Source organism: Callorhinus ursinus, unplaced genomic scaffold (assembly GCF_003265705.2).
Source record: "Callorhinus ursinus isolate GAN/ISIS: 27379988/994484 unplaced genomic scaffold, GSC_fseal_2.0 scaffold24, whole genome shotgun sequence".
In the NCBI taxonomy this organism is placed as follows: domain Eukaryota; kingdom Metazoa; phylum Chordata; class Mammalia; order Carnivora; family Otariidae; genus Callorhinus; species Callorhinus ursinus.
The window spans coordinates 1,829,517-1,844,419 of record NW_027397086.1 but is presented as its reverse complement, the minus strand read 5'-3'; the positions used below and the strand labels follow the sequence as shown (position 1 = coordinate 1,844,419).

The 14,903-nt window shown below is 59.4% G+C and overlaps 2 protein-coding genes across 4 annotated transcripts in view; both read right to left on the bottom strand.

Annotated features, from left to right (window-relative positions):
* Positions 1 to 2,946: 2,946 nt before the first annotated feature.
* QRFP (pyroglutamylated RFamide peptide) lies at positions 2,947 to 6,048 on the bottom strand. 2 transcript variants are annotated; one of them, XM_025888473.2, is made up of 2 exons: positions 5,876 to 6,048; positions 2,947 to 4,149 (listed from the first exon to the last, which is right to left on the bottom strand). In XM_025888473.2, exon 2 carries the CDS (start codon positions 4,147 to 4,149, stop codon positions 3,739 to 3,741), a length of 411 nt encoding a protein of 136 aa, XP_025744258.1. In that variant the 5' UTR covers positions 5,876 to 6,048; the 3' UTR covers positions 2,947 to 3,738. The 2 variants fall into 2 exon arrangements, with proteins under 2 accessions (XP_025744258.1, XP_073732827.1); XM_073876726.1 differs by lacking the exon at positions 5,876 to 6,048 and adding an exon at positions 4,714 to 4,908.
* A 3,217-nt stretch (positions 6,049 to 9,265) lies between these two features.
* The window catches only part of FIBCD1 (fibrinogen C domain containing 1), a 34,761-nt gene continuing 29,123 nt past the window's right edge, over positions 9,266 to 14,903 (bottom strand). For both annotated transcript variants that reach the window (XM_073905601.1, XM_025888326.2), the window contains 2 exons: positions 13,065 to 13,244; positions 9,266 to 12,514 (listed from right to left, as the gene is read on the bottom strand). In XM_073905601.1, the coding sequence (XP_073761702.1) occupies positions 12,255 to 12,514; positions 13,065 to 13,244 (440 nt within the window). In that variant the 3' untranslated portion in view covers positions 9,266 to 12,254. The remainder of the gene's footprint in view (positions 12,515 to 13,064; positions 13,245 to 14,903) is intronic.

Sequence of the window (14,903 nt, the reverse complement as noted above, 5' to 3'; positions counted from 1 at the left end):
ACAGAGTGAGACATTGAGCACGGGGAGGGAGGGGCCGAGGGAGAGGGAGAAGCAGACTCCCCACTGAGCAGGGAGCCCGATGCGGGACCCGATCCCAGGACCCTGAGATCATGACCTGAGCCAAAGGCAGACGCTTAACCACCTGAGCCACCCAGGTGCCCCTCAATGAGCATTTTCTTAAAATTACAGCTCAGCTCACACGTGTAAGCTATATGCTACAGATGTGCTCGGTGTGACCACGTGAAACCCTCTCACTGTTTCTGTAATGAGGGAGGTTCTTTTCCTGTCATTTAACATGCAAGGAAGCTGAGGCTCAGAGATGTGAAGCAGCTTGCCCAGGGTCACACAGCACTTGCCGCTGTTCACCTACTATGCTGGACTAACTTGTTGGCAGTGCAGACGGCCCCAGCATGACCAGCAGAGCTCTGTGCTCCAGGGTCCGGCTCCTCCCTCTATCATGGAGTAGAAGAAGTCAAGAATTACAGCTGGCCCAGCTTCTCCAGTGTCAGGATATGTTACAGGAGGCATTCCGAAACTGAGTGTCTTGGGGAATCGATTTTTCAGTGTTCTCCGCACAGAAGGCATCAGGTGGGACAAGACGGACCAACCACGGTGTCTGTCCATGCCTGCCCTCACCCAATACCTTCCCAACTTCTTGGGCGAGGCCCCAGCTCCCTGCTCGGAGGGTGACAGCATCTTTTCTGAGTTGGGGTCTTCAGTGGACTCTCATTCAGTGTCTCCAGCCCAGGGACAAAGTGAGGGCAAGGTGGTGGCTTGTTTACTACAGCAGGTGCCTGATGGCTTGCTGCCCCATGAGCCTCTTCCTTTCTTACGTTTTTGTGAATGTTTCAAACATGGGAAAATATAAGCAAAAATATTCCCCAGTCAGTTTAATAGCTGAATGCTTTTAGATCTGCACCCCAAGATGAAGGCTTTTTTTGTGTCTTGGAAAAATACAGTGAGAGGATGCAGACAGCTCTCAGGCACCTGGGCTGGAGACCACATTGCCGCGCCAGGTGAAGTGAACCCGGACTGCTCAGGGGAGCTTGATCTGTGCTTGCAAAGTCAGTGTTTTCCGAAGAGCCTCACCTTCACTAATCTGGAGAGTGATCTTTCCCACCAAGGAGGGCGTGGGGGTGGCGTGACAGGCCCCCAAACCTCGAGCAAGCCTCACTGGGGTGGGGTGAGGGTTAAAGAGGAGATGTAGCCAGATACAGCGGGAGTGGATTTAACAGAGCAATGCCCTTAACAGTTTGATCGTTTGGATTTTCAGGGTTATTGAGCTCGAATGTACAAGCAACTGGAAAGAATAACTTTGTTGTTGATTGCTGTTGAATGATGAAAGCCTAATGACAGGATATCCACTCCTCTGAAGGCTCTCCTCCCCCCTTTCTTTATCTCTGATTTCTCTGAGGTTCATCTCCTACGAAATTAAAAACCAGCCAGTATATTCCTAAAGTGTGTATAAACACATGCAGGAGTATCTCAGCCTTGGTGACCTCCAAGTTCTTGTAATTAGTGACCACGGAGGCGTCTGTTTTATTCTAAGAATGGAAATTGGCAAGGGGGGCTCACCAGGGGACCTTGCTGCAGAGTGTCCCTCTGCCCTTGGCCTTTTGGTGTGTCTTGTCTCACCTGGTCTTTCCACAAGCCCATTCTCTGGCTTCTCTGTATGTGAATGAGCGAAGGGAGGAGTGATCCAGCGTGCTGCCCCCACCCCATCCCCCCAACCCCTGCCCTCCACAGAGTGGAAATGAGCACACGCTGGGGTGAGAGCCTGGACTGGGATCACACTTCCTTCACCTGGCCACCCTATGATGTCTATTCTCAGAGCCAGAGCTGTCCTTTATGGACACGCTGGGACTCATTTTCTTGAGGTTTGCCCTCTGTGGCTTGAGGGTTGAGTGTTTGCCTCTTTTATCAACAGACGAAGAGCCCCAGGATGTGTTCTATCCCCGTCAGACTGCCCATTAGCAGGAGGCATCCTGGCTCATCCCTTCCCCAGACAGTGGTAGAAGCCAAAGAGAGTATGATGTGTCTCCCAGACTCGATGTCGCTGTCTGGCCCCTCTCCCGGTGGGGCCGTGTGCCCAGGCGTAGGGGAGAAGCAGCGAGGGGCTCCAGGAGAAGGCCTCTCGCTTTAACATAAGGTGATGTTCTGATTCCTGTCTTCCTGGCCCATCCTACCACCCAATTTCCGCACTCCCAGTCAGCTTGGCTCTTTTGTGGCTCAGATCTGTCACCCCTTAATAAAGTGGCTTTCTGGCTGCCGGGGATTGAGAGCTGCTACTGAGGAAGGTAAGTCACTAATAGAATGGAAAACACTGAAATGCTCTGAGGTGCCAAGCTGGGCCCAACCCAGTGTGGTTCTAAAAGGCTAATAAAAATCCACCAATTAATTGTGACAGCTCAATGGAAAATTATTCAATTGTGAACAGGGCCAAGCAGCAGCTCGAAAGGAGGAGGGGAGATGTTGCCATAGTAACATCAATCTAGGTTCTCATCTCAGCGGTCGAAGCCAGCCTGGGAGTAAGCAGCATCAGACTGCCGTATCTGACATGGGATGGGATGCAGGACACAGCAGAGCGGCGTTTGAAAGAGATGCTCTGCCTTGCCCCGGGCCTGCAGCCACTCCGGCTGAGCGCTGGCCTCCCCTGGGGTGGAGAAGTTGTTTTCAGAATGCTCTTTGCTTTGAGAAAACCAGGGAAGGAGCAGCCAAGCGCAGGAGGAAAATACACCCCATCTTGTGTTTCTCTCTGCCTTTGACCATGGGTATTTTACCAACTGCCAATTAAGGGGCTGCCGGGACAGGTGTGGATACAGGCAACGTGATTTCCATCTCCCCCGAGTTAAGGCACTGGCAGCTCAGGAAAAGCCGAACTCCTAGGGCACAGAGCACCTGTAGGCAAGAGTCAGGTGAGCTTTCCATTACGGTTTTGCAGTTAAACTTTTATTTCAAAGGATACACACAACACATTCATATTCTGAACATTTGAAAGGCAGCCTTGCTCGAGCAAAAATTTATTCCTTCCTTGTTCGTCTCCTACTAGACTCCTGGCTTGGCAAACACTGTACCGCCGAGGACAGTTATCAGAAGGGAATGGGCAGCCAGTTCTGAATGACATCTTGACACCACAGCAGGGTTTTCTTGCCAGAGGGATCTTGTGTTAATGGGATGGAGAACAAGAATTTTTTTTTTTTTTTTTAACTTTCAGAACCATCCTCTCTAGTCGGTGGGACGTGCTCCCTCAGAGTTGCACTTCGGATGTCAGCTACAGGCGTCCCTGTGGAGACTCCAAACTTTGATTACCCCACGGTCATCATCAGCCCACCTACCTTCAGCCTGAAGCCGACACAGCCAGCCCCGCCTGTCCATTGCCAGCCCTGCCTGTCCATATTCATGGCCCAGCAGCGGCCACGGCTGCGGGCCGCTGGGCCAGGGGACTGCTCAGAGCCAGACCACGGGGAAGGAGGCTGGGACGCTCTGTCCAACAGAGGAAAGGGCAGCGCTTTCTTCACCGGGATACAGCTTGCTTTGGGCCACCTCCTTTTTGATACCATCCAGGTCTTTGTCTCGGCAAAGTTGGAAATCAAAAGCAAGCACCCGCCTAAGTGATCCTACTGCTAAGAATTCATTATAATAATCCCCATGCCTTCTTCGTATCCTGGTCTTTCAGGCTCAAGGAGAAGACAGGAGCGGGAGTGGTAGCAGGGAGGGTCCATGGACATAGCGGCCCCCTCACCGCCGGCCAAAGCAGAAGCTGAAGGCACCTTTTTTCCTGCTGTAACTGCTGAGCTCCTCGGCCAGGGTCCCTAGTGGGCCGCTGGCCTTCTCACCACCCGCGGGGAGGAAGCCGGTAGCCTCGCTACCATCATCCTGCCTCCCGAACCGGAACCTGAAGCCAGCGCACTGTCGGCCCGACGTCTGCAGCTCCTTGGCCATGACAAGCAGGCCGTGAGGTTGTGGGGCTCTCGGCCGCGGCGAGGAGCCCCGTGGGAGGGGGGCGTGGTGTCCCCCGGGCAGGTCGGCCCAGCTCATTCCATCTCTGACACCTCTCACGGTGGCCATGGGCTCTTCTCTGTCCAACAGAGGAAAGCAGGCACCCAGCGGCAGGAGGAGGAGACACGACAGGGCGTGAGGGCCTGTCATCTGGCCCAGAGGAAAGAGAGGAAGAAGTTACCGGCTACACGCGTGGGCTTTGCACAACAACTTGTCAACAGTGCTTCCCAGGGCCTGGGCAGCCATCAAAGGCTGGTGGCTCCACTGAGCCCAACTTGCAAGCAGCTTGAGGAAGTGTCACTATGCTGGGGGATCAGGCCTTTATTTTCTTAGCAGGCTCAGGAGCTGATTGCACCAATTAGGCTGATTCTCTCTCCCGCAGTCCCCTGCATCTGACGGCCTTGGCAGCTTAGCATTCACATCTGCCCGCTGCTGGGACGGCTTACAGCCGTGCCCCGGCCGCCCCCGAGTGCTGTGCAAATTTGGGCTCGTTCTTTTTTTATTATAATTATTGACTCTAGGGCCATATCGTCTCAGAGCCCCGGGGTAGAAAATTCATAGCATCAATCTCTCTTAGTTTTCAACTTGATAATAAATGGGTCTGGCGAAGCTGTGTCGCTGGGACACTCTGCTCATGTCTCTTTAACATGGAAACGAGTTGTGCCCGGAAACAAGAAACAGACTTGATGTTCCTGGCCTAACTCAGACACCCACCTGGGGAGGAGCATGTGGACATGGCTGGGCTGTCGAGGATCCCTACAGAGCACCGTCTGTGTGCACGGCTGCATGTCCTCGTCACCAGTACCCTTCATTTTTAGGCCCTGTTCGTCCCAGGTCTTCCGGCAAGAAGACTGTCGGGAAGGCTAAGAGGTGGCACCTGGGCCACACAGCTGGCAATGGAGGCCCTTAGATTCAGGATTCTAGCGGCCAGACAGCTTCTTGGCATGCCAGGCCTGTGGGCAGTGCTCCCTGGCCCTGTCCCGGACGGTCCTCACAGCCCTCCCACAGGGCAGTCCTACCCCCTTCTGCTGGGGGGCGGGGGGGTGCACAAACCGGGGACTGGCCCAGGATCTCACAGCGTTACAAGTGACAGAGCTGGGATACAGGCCCAGGTCTAAGTGACTCGGAGTCGCTACTCTACCCCACGGATGGCAGTCCTGGTGGATTGGAAACCGAAATAGAGCTTCCCAAAATGCCCTTGCTTCGGCAACAATGCTCCCTCTCAAAGGAAGCCTTTTGGTAATGACCATGGTGAGTCGGAGCTGGCTGTTGCTCTGAGTCGAACTGAGCCTAGAAGAAAGAGCTGGTTCTGGAGAAGAAGCATGGGCTCCTCAGAGCTCTTCCCAAAAATGGCTCCCTTGAAGACATTTCAAAGTGAACTCAGCCAGAAGGCTTTAAAAAAAAATCATAAAAGCAGCCCTCCTCCCTACCCAAATCCAGTCCTCCTAACTTCCATCATCTGATCGCCCGGGGCTGGAGCCAAGTCTGGCCTGCGTCGCAGAAGGCTATCCATCAGCACCCGGGCAGAGTGGAGGGGGGAGCTTTCCACCTGGGGGCTAGGCCTCTGGGTCTCAAGAAAGGGTGCACTGATGCACAGAAGGAAGTGGCTCCCGTTCCCTTTTGGGGAGTCCTGGACCCCTTCAGGAATGTGGTGGAAGCTTGAGACACTCACCACCAAAAATTAGGCCCCAGCATTCAGGACATGGCAGGGGAAGCACACGGTGGAGACCGGGGCTGAGCCCTCGAGGCCAGCTGCAGCCAATCTGGGCTGCAAGAGGAGCTGCTGGTCTCCACCTCTGGGGACCGTGCAGCTCCTGGCCTGGGAGAAGGCCCCGGGCAGCGGGGCTCCTGCTAAGGACGGAGCCGCTGTACTCACCAGGCTGCGGGCCTGCTCCCCAGGAAGGCTGCTGGGCAGGGCGCCTCTGGGGTCTTGTCTGGGAGGTGTGGATCCTGGGTTCTCCTGCTTTATATCAGCCCCCTGGGTGGACTGCCATTCTGCCCTCTGATTGCTGCACCTTCCTGACCCTGGGATTCCGTTGGGGACTCCGGTGGCACAGGTGGTGCAGGACGGGGCAGTGCTGCCTGCGTTGATAAAGACCCAGCATAAACAGGATGTGGTCTGATGAGCGGAGCAGAGGGGGCTGCCCTTTGCCCAGAGGCCCGCCTCATTTGGAGGAGAGCGGGCAGCATCATTAGCTATAAATCGCAGACTCAGACCCTCAAGTCCCTTGGAAGAGGCGTGGATGGCACACCCACCCTTAATCCTAGTGGTCTGCCTCCCTCTTTGGAGAAGGGGGGCGATGTCCGCACCTCACCCACCCATGCCGCACCAGCACAGCCGCCCCGGGGGGCTCAGGAAGTGAGACACCCGTTGTGAAGCCATTGCCCCTCACTCCCTCATTCCCGTCAGGTGCAAACTTGTGTGAGGCGCCGCCAGCTCGGGAGCCTCGCGAGGGGCTGAGCGGGGCAGCAGGAGGGGACGTGGAAGGGGTTTGGAGCCCCTGGCCTGGCTGAGCCCCGCTCAAGCCCACATCCCCTGCAGCACAGCCTATGCGCTCCTTAGAAGGGAAGCCAGGTGTTTTCCCACCACCGCAACCCTAGCGCCGGCCTGGGCGCCTGACACCCATTTGGGAAAGGAAGGACACACCCGCAGATGTTTTCCAAACTGACTCTCCACTGGGTGGCCAGACAATGCCTCGCTTTCTGAACCTCAGCTGAGAGGCTCATGCCACCTTCGGCCGTGGTGATGGGCCACGGAGAGGAGGCTGCTGGCCTGGTGTGGGATTTGGCAAGGGCAGGGGGAGGGCTGTCCCCGTCATGGCTCCAGCTCTTTGCCCATAGCTGGTGCCCACGGTGGAGGCCGCCAGCATTCATCGCTCCCCAGCCCCTCACTCCCAGGGGATTTCTCCCCAGGGGAGCTCACACCGAGTGTGGGGAGCGTCACATGTTGCCACCTGCACGTGGGGTTGGAGGGGCAGCGCTGTGGGCCCACGTGTTTCTGCAAGGCCCCCTCTGGTCCAGGCACATCTCAGGGTGCTCACCGCACGGTTACTCACTCGGCCTGCCCTGTGATCATGGAGCGACCCTGGGATCTGCTCCAGGTGCGAGGATCCGCACAGCTGAGCCAAGATGAGGTGCCTGGTCGGGCCAAGTGCACTGCAGAGTATTCTCCCCGCTCGGGCCAAGGTGGGAGGCAGGTGCCCATCACGGGGGGGAAGCATCTACCTGGGTACCGGCGCTCTGGTCGGTCCAGAGCCTGCAGCCTCAGGGGCCCCCTGCCCCTGTCTCTCCTGTCCTCCCATCCTGCTGCCCGTGCCTGGGGACCCTGCACTGTATCCGAGCAGCACTTGTGGGGAGACCAGCCCAGCCAGGCCCCCAGCCTCTACTCCTTGCTTGGCCTAGATTTTCCCTCCACCGAGAGCAAGCAGGGCAGTGAGGGGAGCAGGTGCTGGGTGAGGCTGCAGCCGCCCTGTTGTCTGGGGGAGCTGCTCAGGTGAGGCTGGGGACGAAGCACAGAGGCATTCCCCTGGTTTCGGGGGCCCTCACCCAGCTATTTCACCTTAGCCTGTGCAGTGCTAGGGGTATGGAGAGTCACCCCCCCCCCCCCATTCACACAGGAATAGAGATGGCCTCATGGGCACTTCCTCTCCCCCGTAGGCCTGAGAAAGGGGCTAGAAGACATCCCCCCTGCAGCGGCAGGGGGAAGACTGAGGCTCTGAGCGTCAGAGTCCATGGCCGCACCCTCTCCAGCCCCGTCGGCAGCAGGAAGCCTTGGTTCCCCTTGGTCTTGTCTGGAGAGGACAGGGTCAAGAAAAGCCAGTGTGGATTGACTTTGGGCCTCTCCATGGGCAGGTGCGGGGAGAGGGTGTGCAGACCAGAGCAGGTGCAGAGCCGCTTCCGTCCCTGAGGGGGGCTGGTGTGTGTGCGCGAGAGACGGGAGGGGCAGGGTTGTTTTATCTCCCGCGCTAGTACTGGTTGGCGGTGACGCTGGGTGCTGGTTAACGACGGGGTGCAGCCTGCAGTGGCCACTCTCATGCCTTCTCTGTGCCTCAGTTCCCTTGGGTGTCAATGGGAGGCTCTGGTTCCCGAGCTGTGCTCTGTGAAAGTGCTCAGGGACCGCTGTGGAGAGTGGGGGGGGCAGGTGTGGGGTCAAGCCTCACGCTGGCTTCATGAATGACTAGCCATCAGGGACTTGTTTTTAATAAAGTCTCAGCTCCTCAGGACTCCAGCCCCAGCCCCAAGAGAGACCCACAGGGCCAGCTGGTCGCCCTGGAGCCCTGGGGAGGGGGGGTGCACAGGTTCATCCCCCGAAGCCCAGCCCCAGGAGGATCGCCCCCATTGGGTGCAGCTTGTGGCAGGGCCAGGCCTCACCTCCACCGGCCGCGGCGGCCCAGCTGCTGGCCAGGTGTGCAACTGCTTCTGCTAACGGATCTGGGGCAGCCTCTGGGGGGCACTGAGTTATCCGGGAAACATTGTTTCCTCAATAGAAATAAAGACGGGAATGGTGAGGAAGTCTGGGGAAATTGTGCAGGAGGCAGTCTTGGAACGCCCCGTGGTCTGATGTGGGGCACCAAGAGAGGTTTAGAGGCAGAGGCGCCAGCTGGGTCACCGCGAGATTTTATTAGAGACAGGAACACTCATGACGCCAAGTGTACTCAGCCCAGACCAGCTTCTGTCCCGAACCGTGCTGGCCCTCCAGCAACTCCGCGCACCCCCAGCCAGCCGCGTGTGGACGGTCAGGCTCACCTGTCTGCACAGCCCGAGGCTGACCCCCACCCGCTCCGTCTCCATGCAGTCCCACCATGGCCAACCTCAGCCATCTGGGTTTGCGGAGTCCCACCAACCGCTTGGCCCACTTGGGGTTTGGGGACAGCTCTCCCCCTGCAAGCAGGTGAAGACACTGAGGCCCTGGGGAGGCCCGGCCACTGGGACCAAAGCCTCGTGTCCTCTGTTCGAGGTTGAGCACATCTGCGGGCACGTTGCTCCCCCAGCTGCACAGGACAGAGATGTGCAGCTGACCACAGGCCTAGCTCAGGCCCCCCTGGTCCCCAACCGCCGCCCCCCCACCACCACTGTCTGTGGACGCAGCATCCCTCCCTGCCTCCTCCTCTGGTGTCACGGAAGCCTGGCAATTCCTGTTGACTAATCCACCGAATCCTGGGTGACAGGGCCCTGGCCCCAGCCAGGCCGGTCGGAGGCCTGTGTGAAGGAGGACGGCCACCAGCGGGAGCAGGGCGACAGGGAAGAGGCAGGCCGGCGACATTGCTTCTGCCCCAAGACAAACATTTATCAAACCAATTTACATGCAGCTGCTGGGGGAAAATGCAATTTGGGAACTGCTCACAGCGCTGTCCTTATCTCCAGGAAGCCCGTGCTGAGGCCATCAGGGTGGAAGCCCAGGAACCATCCATCCTCTGGACGCAGCGCGCTCAGGCGGCCCAGGGTGGCCTCTGGTTTAACTCAGAGACTGTGTCCTGTTTGGGGGCCATGGAACGAGTGAGGCCACTGGCTGGTTCCGCAGAACCTACCTGTGCTGGTGGAAAGGAACCTTCAGAAGCTTGTGGGGCCACGTGCACTGCCCCGAGGTCCCCACATGCTTGGCTCGCTCTCATCAAAAGAAAAAGGGACGGGGGGGGCGGTCGGTGAGTTCACATGTGATTAGTGGGACCACGGGCCCCCACCGCCAAACCATCAACTCGGGCCCCTCAAGACAGAGTTTGGATGCAGTGAGCCTGGGTCCTGGCTGACAGTTTGCACACATCCGTCATCCATTGGATCTTGGTGCAGCTGCCTCCTGCTCTCCTCCTAGCACCCTCTTCCTGTGGTCACTCCCGCTCATGTGACGGCCGTTCGCATGGACATCACAGTGGAGGCTCCTGGAGGCCGGGGCCAGAGCCTGCCTTGCTCACCACAGACCCCTGGCTCAGAGCAGGTGTGCGGGGCTATCTGTGCCCTTTAGGAAGTGGGGTGTGCTGGCCTCGGCTGTCCCCACCAGACAGCTCTGTGCCCCTTCAGCCAGCACTGTTTCCGGCCCATGTCCCATGATGGTGCCAGTCCTGGGCCGGGCCTGGGGCTGGTGCTTTCAGCTAGGAAGAAACGGGTGTCTCCAGGTCAGCTGGACACTCCCAAAAGCCGCCCTCGGCCATCTGCCCGCTCCCCCCGCCCCGGGCCGTGGCATGTCTGTTCTGCAGCCAAGCCCTGGCAGGAGCGCCCCTGAGCTTCCTGGCGCACACGCACATCTGTGAATCCATTTACATCACACTCACCAGGAGTTTGTTTGATGACAGATCAGAAAAAGCCTAACACTTTCCAAATAGCGGCTGGCACAGCAAGGCTGGCAGCAGAAGCCAGCTCTAGCCTGGGGCTGGTGGGGGAGAAGGGGGCTCCCTGGGGTGGGGAGACCCTCAGACCCTCAGACTTGGGGTCCCACCCAGCCTCTGTGCTGGGGCTGGGGGCCCCAGTAGCTCGGGTGGGTTGGTTCCTCTTCCAGAAGACGGAGAAGGGGGCTGGCAGGGGAGCCTTCCCTTCAAGTCATAAGGAGCCCCCCCCACAGCTCCCCCACACCGCCGCAGCCCCCCCCCCCGAAGCTGGGCTGCCCCCCAGCACGGGTCGCACTGGGCTGCGCTGCCTGTCTCTTGGCCGTGTCTGCTTCAGGTCCGGTGCCGACAGGGCAGGGACTCGGTGCTGTCCGGCACCCGGGCAGGCCTTGGCCCACGGCAGATGTCCAGCGAAATCCGGCTGAATGTGATGACCAGGTGGAGCTACAGGGGACGGGCCAGCTTGCACAGAGAGTCGGCCACACTCGGAGCCCTCCTGCTAACCCCCAGCCGACTCTGACTCACCATTACTGCAGCACAAAGTCTGGTGGGAGGGGAAGGGAGAGCTGAAGCCCACGCTCCCGTTTGCCCGTGTTCACCTGCCTTCCGGCATCCTACAAGGAAACACCCGCTCCCTCCCTCCTGCCTGAGTGGGGCCGCTGGTGCGGTGCGGCCCACCCCTGGGAAGTCGGCCTCCCAGAGCCTCTCAAAGACCCCCATCACATCCCCACAGGTAGGAACTTAGGAAAACAGCCCCGGGCTTGGTTCTGACGGCAAGGGCATTGGGGTCCCAGCACTATCCACCAGAGGGGTTAGGGCCTCTCTTCTTGGCTGCTGACCTGGGGAACCTGCAGTTCTTGTTGGGGGGTAGAATGATAGGACGTCGGGCACTAGGAGGATTTCATGAGAGATTGTTTCCAGTGTCTGGTGGTGCCTCAGTCCCCCCGTTTGCCCAGTGAGCCCTTCCTTTCCCCCGACCCGAGGTGGCAGCACCCACATTCACCAGCAGGGGGCGGCCTCCCTACCGAGACAGCAGTCTGAGCTGACCGGGGGAATAGCCCCGGGACCCCTCCTGGTCCAGCCTCCACCCTGCAGGCCTGATGCCAGGAGGCCCTAAGGCCCTGGAGTCCCTGGGAATTGGGGAATGTGGGGATGGTGGTGCAAGTCCCATGGCAGCCCAGAAAATACAGGGGTCCTCACTGGCCAGGCCCAGAGGGAGCAGGACCTGCCCCAGCCTCCCACATCAAGAGGACAGGGCATGGTGGGGTTCCAGCTGCCCCAGGAAGGCAGGAGGCTGGGCACGGCAGCCAAAGGGACTGACGAGCTCCCAGGCCTGCAGGAACATGGGTGGATGGGGGTCAGAGAGAGCTCCAGGGAACTGGCCCTGGCCACCCGGGGTGGGCTAGGAGTCCCCAGAGACAGCTGCGCCCCAGCCTGGCCTGTGGGAAGGGGGATATGGCTGTCCAGCCCCGGCCGCAGGCAGCCCTCTGCGCCACCACCCCCCACGGTCCCCAGGCACCATGGAAGTGAAAGAGGGGGGCCAGGAGGGCCAGAGGAGGCTGGCCTCAGACCTGACTCAGAAAGATCCAAACAGTCCCTCTGTCTGCTAAAAGGGCTGCAGGGGTGCGCCTGCCCCTACTCTGTGCCCCCCCAAGCACCAGGTGTTTGGACTGGCAAAGTAGAGGGGCCGCCGGGGTGCTGGCCAAGGGAAGTCAAGACACTTAGCCCAGGAGCCAAAGTCTGGGCAGGTAGAATTTGGGGGTAGTCCAGTGTGCCCTGCCCCACATCAGCAGAGGTAAACTGGGGGTTGGGGACAGCACAAAGACGATGTGCAGCCCACCCCAATGCGAGAGCAGGTCAGAGGAGATGCAGGGTGGGGTCGGGCCGGGGATGGGGGAGGTGATGGGGCGGGGGGTGGTGGGTGGACAGAGCACCCATCTAGCGGTCCTCACGGACCGGCCGGATCTTCATCTCCGAGAACTTGAGCGAGTACTGCCAGCCCGTCCAGGAGGACCATTCGATGCCGTCGGCGTAGGACGCGTGCGCACCGCGCAGGTACTGCCCGTTGAGGTTGGACGTGTGGCAGTTGCGGTACCACCAGGCGCCGCGGTAGAAGGCGGCGCAGTTGTTCTCCGAGTGGTCGCTGTCGCGGTCCTTGGTGGTGAACCTCATCCCGCTGTGCTTCAGGAGGGAGTCCCCTGCACAGGTGTGCGCACACACAGTTGTGTGCCATGGGGACTCCCCCAGACACGCATGCGCACACACGGATACAGCGGCCCCCATATACACACATGGTGCTCGCACATCTGCCCCGACACACCCACGGTGTCTGTGCAGCTCGCATGCCCCCATGGGGCCACCTCAGGGGTCCCCGGGCTGTCCCTGGGTCCTGGTGGTCTCTGTCCCTCCTCCCACCTCTTTCATACACTCCCTTTCCTGGTCCTGCCTCCACCTAAGAAGAGAAACCCAGCCCAGAGGGCTGCGGCCACCACACTTTAGAGGTCCAGCGGAACCCAAACCCCAGCTGTCCTGATTCCTGGCTCGGGGCTCACTTTGCTCATCTGCAGAATGGGTGAACAGTTCGGGTCCTGCTGTTTCCATGCTGCTGGGATGAGGACCAGGTGGGATTTGAAGGTGGAGGCCAGAAGTACCAGACCTGGAGTTCCTCTGTCCTCCTAGGTGGGGAGACTGGTGGGTGGCCACCCCCACCTCGCCCTTCCTTTTCCCTGCGGCGGCCCGGGGTCCTACCTGCCGTGCCCGAGTAGTCGGCCACGGTGAGCGGGTACCCGTCTTCCTCGGGGTCCACGGAGAACAAGCCCACGCCGAAGCTCCCATAGCGGGCATAGGCTGTGCTGTTGTCAAAGTCCTCCAGGTCCACGTGGAGCTCATAGGTGGCCTGCGTGGTCAGGGCGTGGATCCTCCTGAGCCCTGGAGTGGAGGAGAGAATGGCCGAAGCTGGGGGGGGGGCGGCGCTTACGAGGCGACGCCCACAAGAGAGAACTGAGGAGACCCGAGAGCCAAGCTCACGTGGTCGGCGACAGGAAGGTCTGTCGGTCAGCCCTGGGCCACATCCCTCCTCCTGCCAGCCTGCATTTGGCAGGAAACAGGACTGACAGTTTCTTGTGTTTGGTTTTCTCTGTTCGCTTTAAGCCAGGTTATGCTTTCCAAATGTTTGAGCGGAAGGTTAGTGGAAAGACTGCAGGAGTCAGAAGGAACCTGGAAAATCTGGGTTGGGGGTGACAGCATCCCTCACCCTCGCTCCCACTCTGGGCTCCAGCCGGAAGGGATCTGGTACTCGTACACACTTCCCCGAACCTGGCCTCTGAGTCTTCACACATGCTGTTCCCTCTGCCTGGGATACTTTTCCCTACTCCTCCAGGTTAGGTTCTGTTCATGTTCAGGTCTCACCTCAGGAAGGCTGCCTGGCCTCCTGTCCTGGCTGAGGACCTCTGCCCACCCCGGGGCTCCCCGCCTCGGTGTTTCTCATTCTGTGTCCCCACTGCCTATTTCCTTATCTGCCTCCCCCCCCCAGTGTGGAACCTCACAACTAAATCCCAGCATCTGAGCGCAGCCCAGTACACAGTAGGAGCTCAATAAATGCAGGCACAGTGGCTGAGCAGCGGAAGGTGGGCTCTGAGTCTCCTGCTGTCTCTGGGGTCTGGCCCCCATGCCCCATCATCCCTCGCCCTCCCTCCCTCCCTCGCTCACACACTCACACTCAAGGTGCTTCCCTGCCAGTTTGATTACCTCTTAATTAAGAGGGCGTTTAATTAAAATTACAAGTTATCGAGTGACATTTCATCAGCCTCTCCCTCCTGAGCTCCAGACCCCCCGCAGGAGGGTCAGGGTGTAGTACAAGCTAAGGGGGCGAGAAGACCGTGCGGCCCCTTCCCCACCCAGGCCAGAGGGAAGCCCGGGCCCACAGTCCAGGTGCAGCGCCAAGGAGAAGCCACTAGGAGCCGAGTAACAGCAGTGCCCGTGCGGACCCCGCCCAGCCTCTCCCCGCAGCTCCCCCAGCCCCGACCTACTCTCCCAAGACCCGCCCGGGACCAGGCCTTGAGAGCAGAAGGGTCTCATCCCCCTGCCTTTCTCTGCTCCTCCCTGGGCTCCCCCTCCGGGGGCCCCAGCTCGCACCCCAGCTTGTGCACCTGCGCCGCGGGCCTCCCAGGGAGGAGGTAAGGGGCCACGAGGGCTTCACACGCTGTAAAGGGCAGGCGGTGGACAACGATGACCACTGCCCACCGGCCGGACGGCGCTCGCAAATGCCAGGCACCGTTCCGAGCACTTCGCGTGGCTTAATGAATCCAGTGGAATTTGAATGAGTCCAATTTAATTAAAGAATCCCTGTACAGCTCTTAGAACAGGGCCTGGCCCACTGCACACATTATCCACGTGTTTGCAGCTGCTGTCGTGATCAGCGAGGCAGGGGCTCTATTATCGCTGCTTGATGGGTGAGGCTGAGGCACAGGGAGGTTAAGGGATGGGCCCAGGTCACACGGCTGAGGAAGGGCAGAGCTGGGATTTGAACCCAGGCAGAACTGCCCGGACTCCTTGCTCTTACTCAGTTCTTGTCCAGGACAAATAATC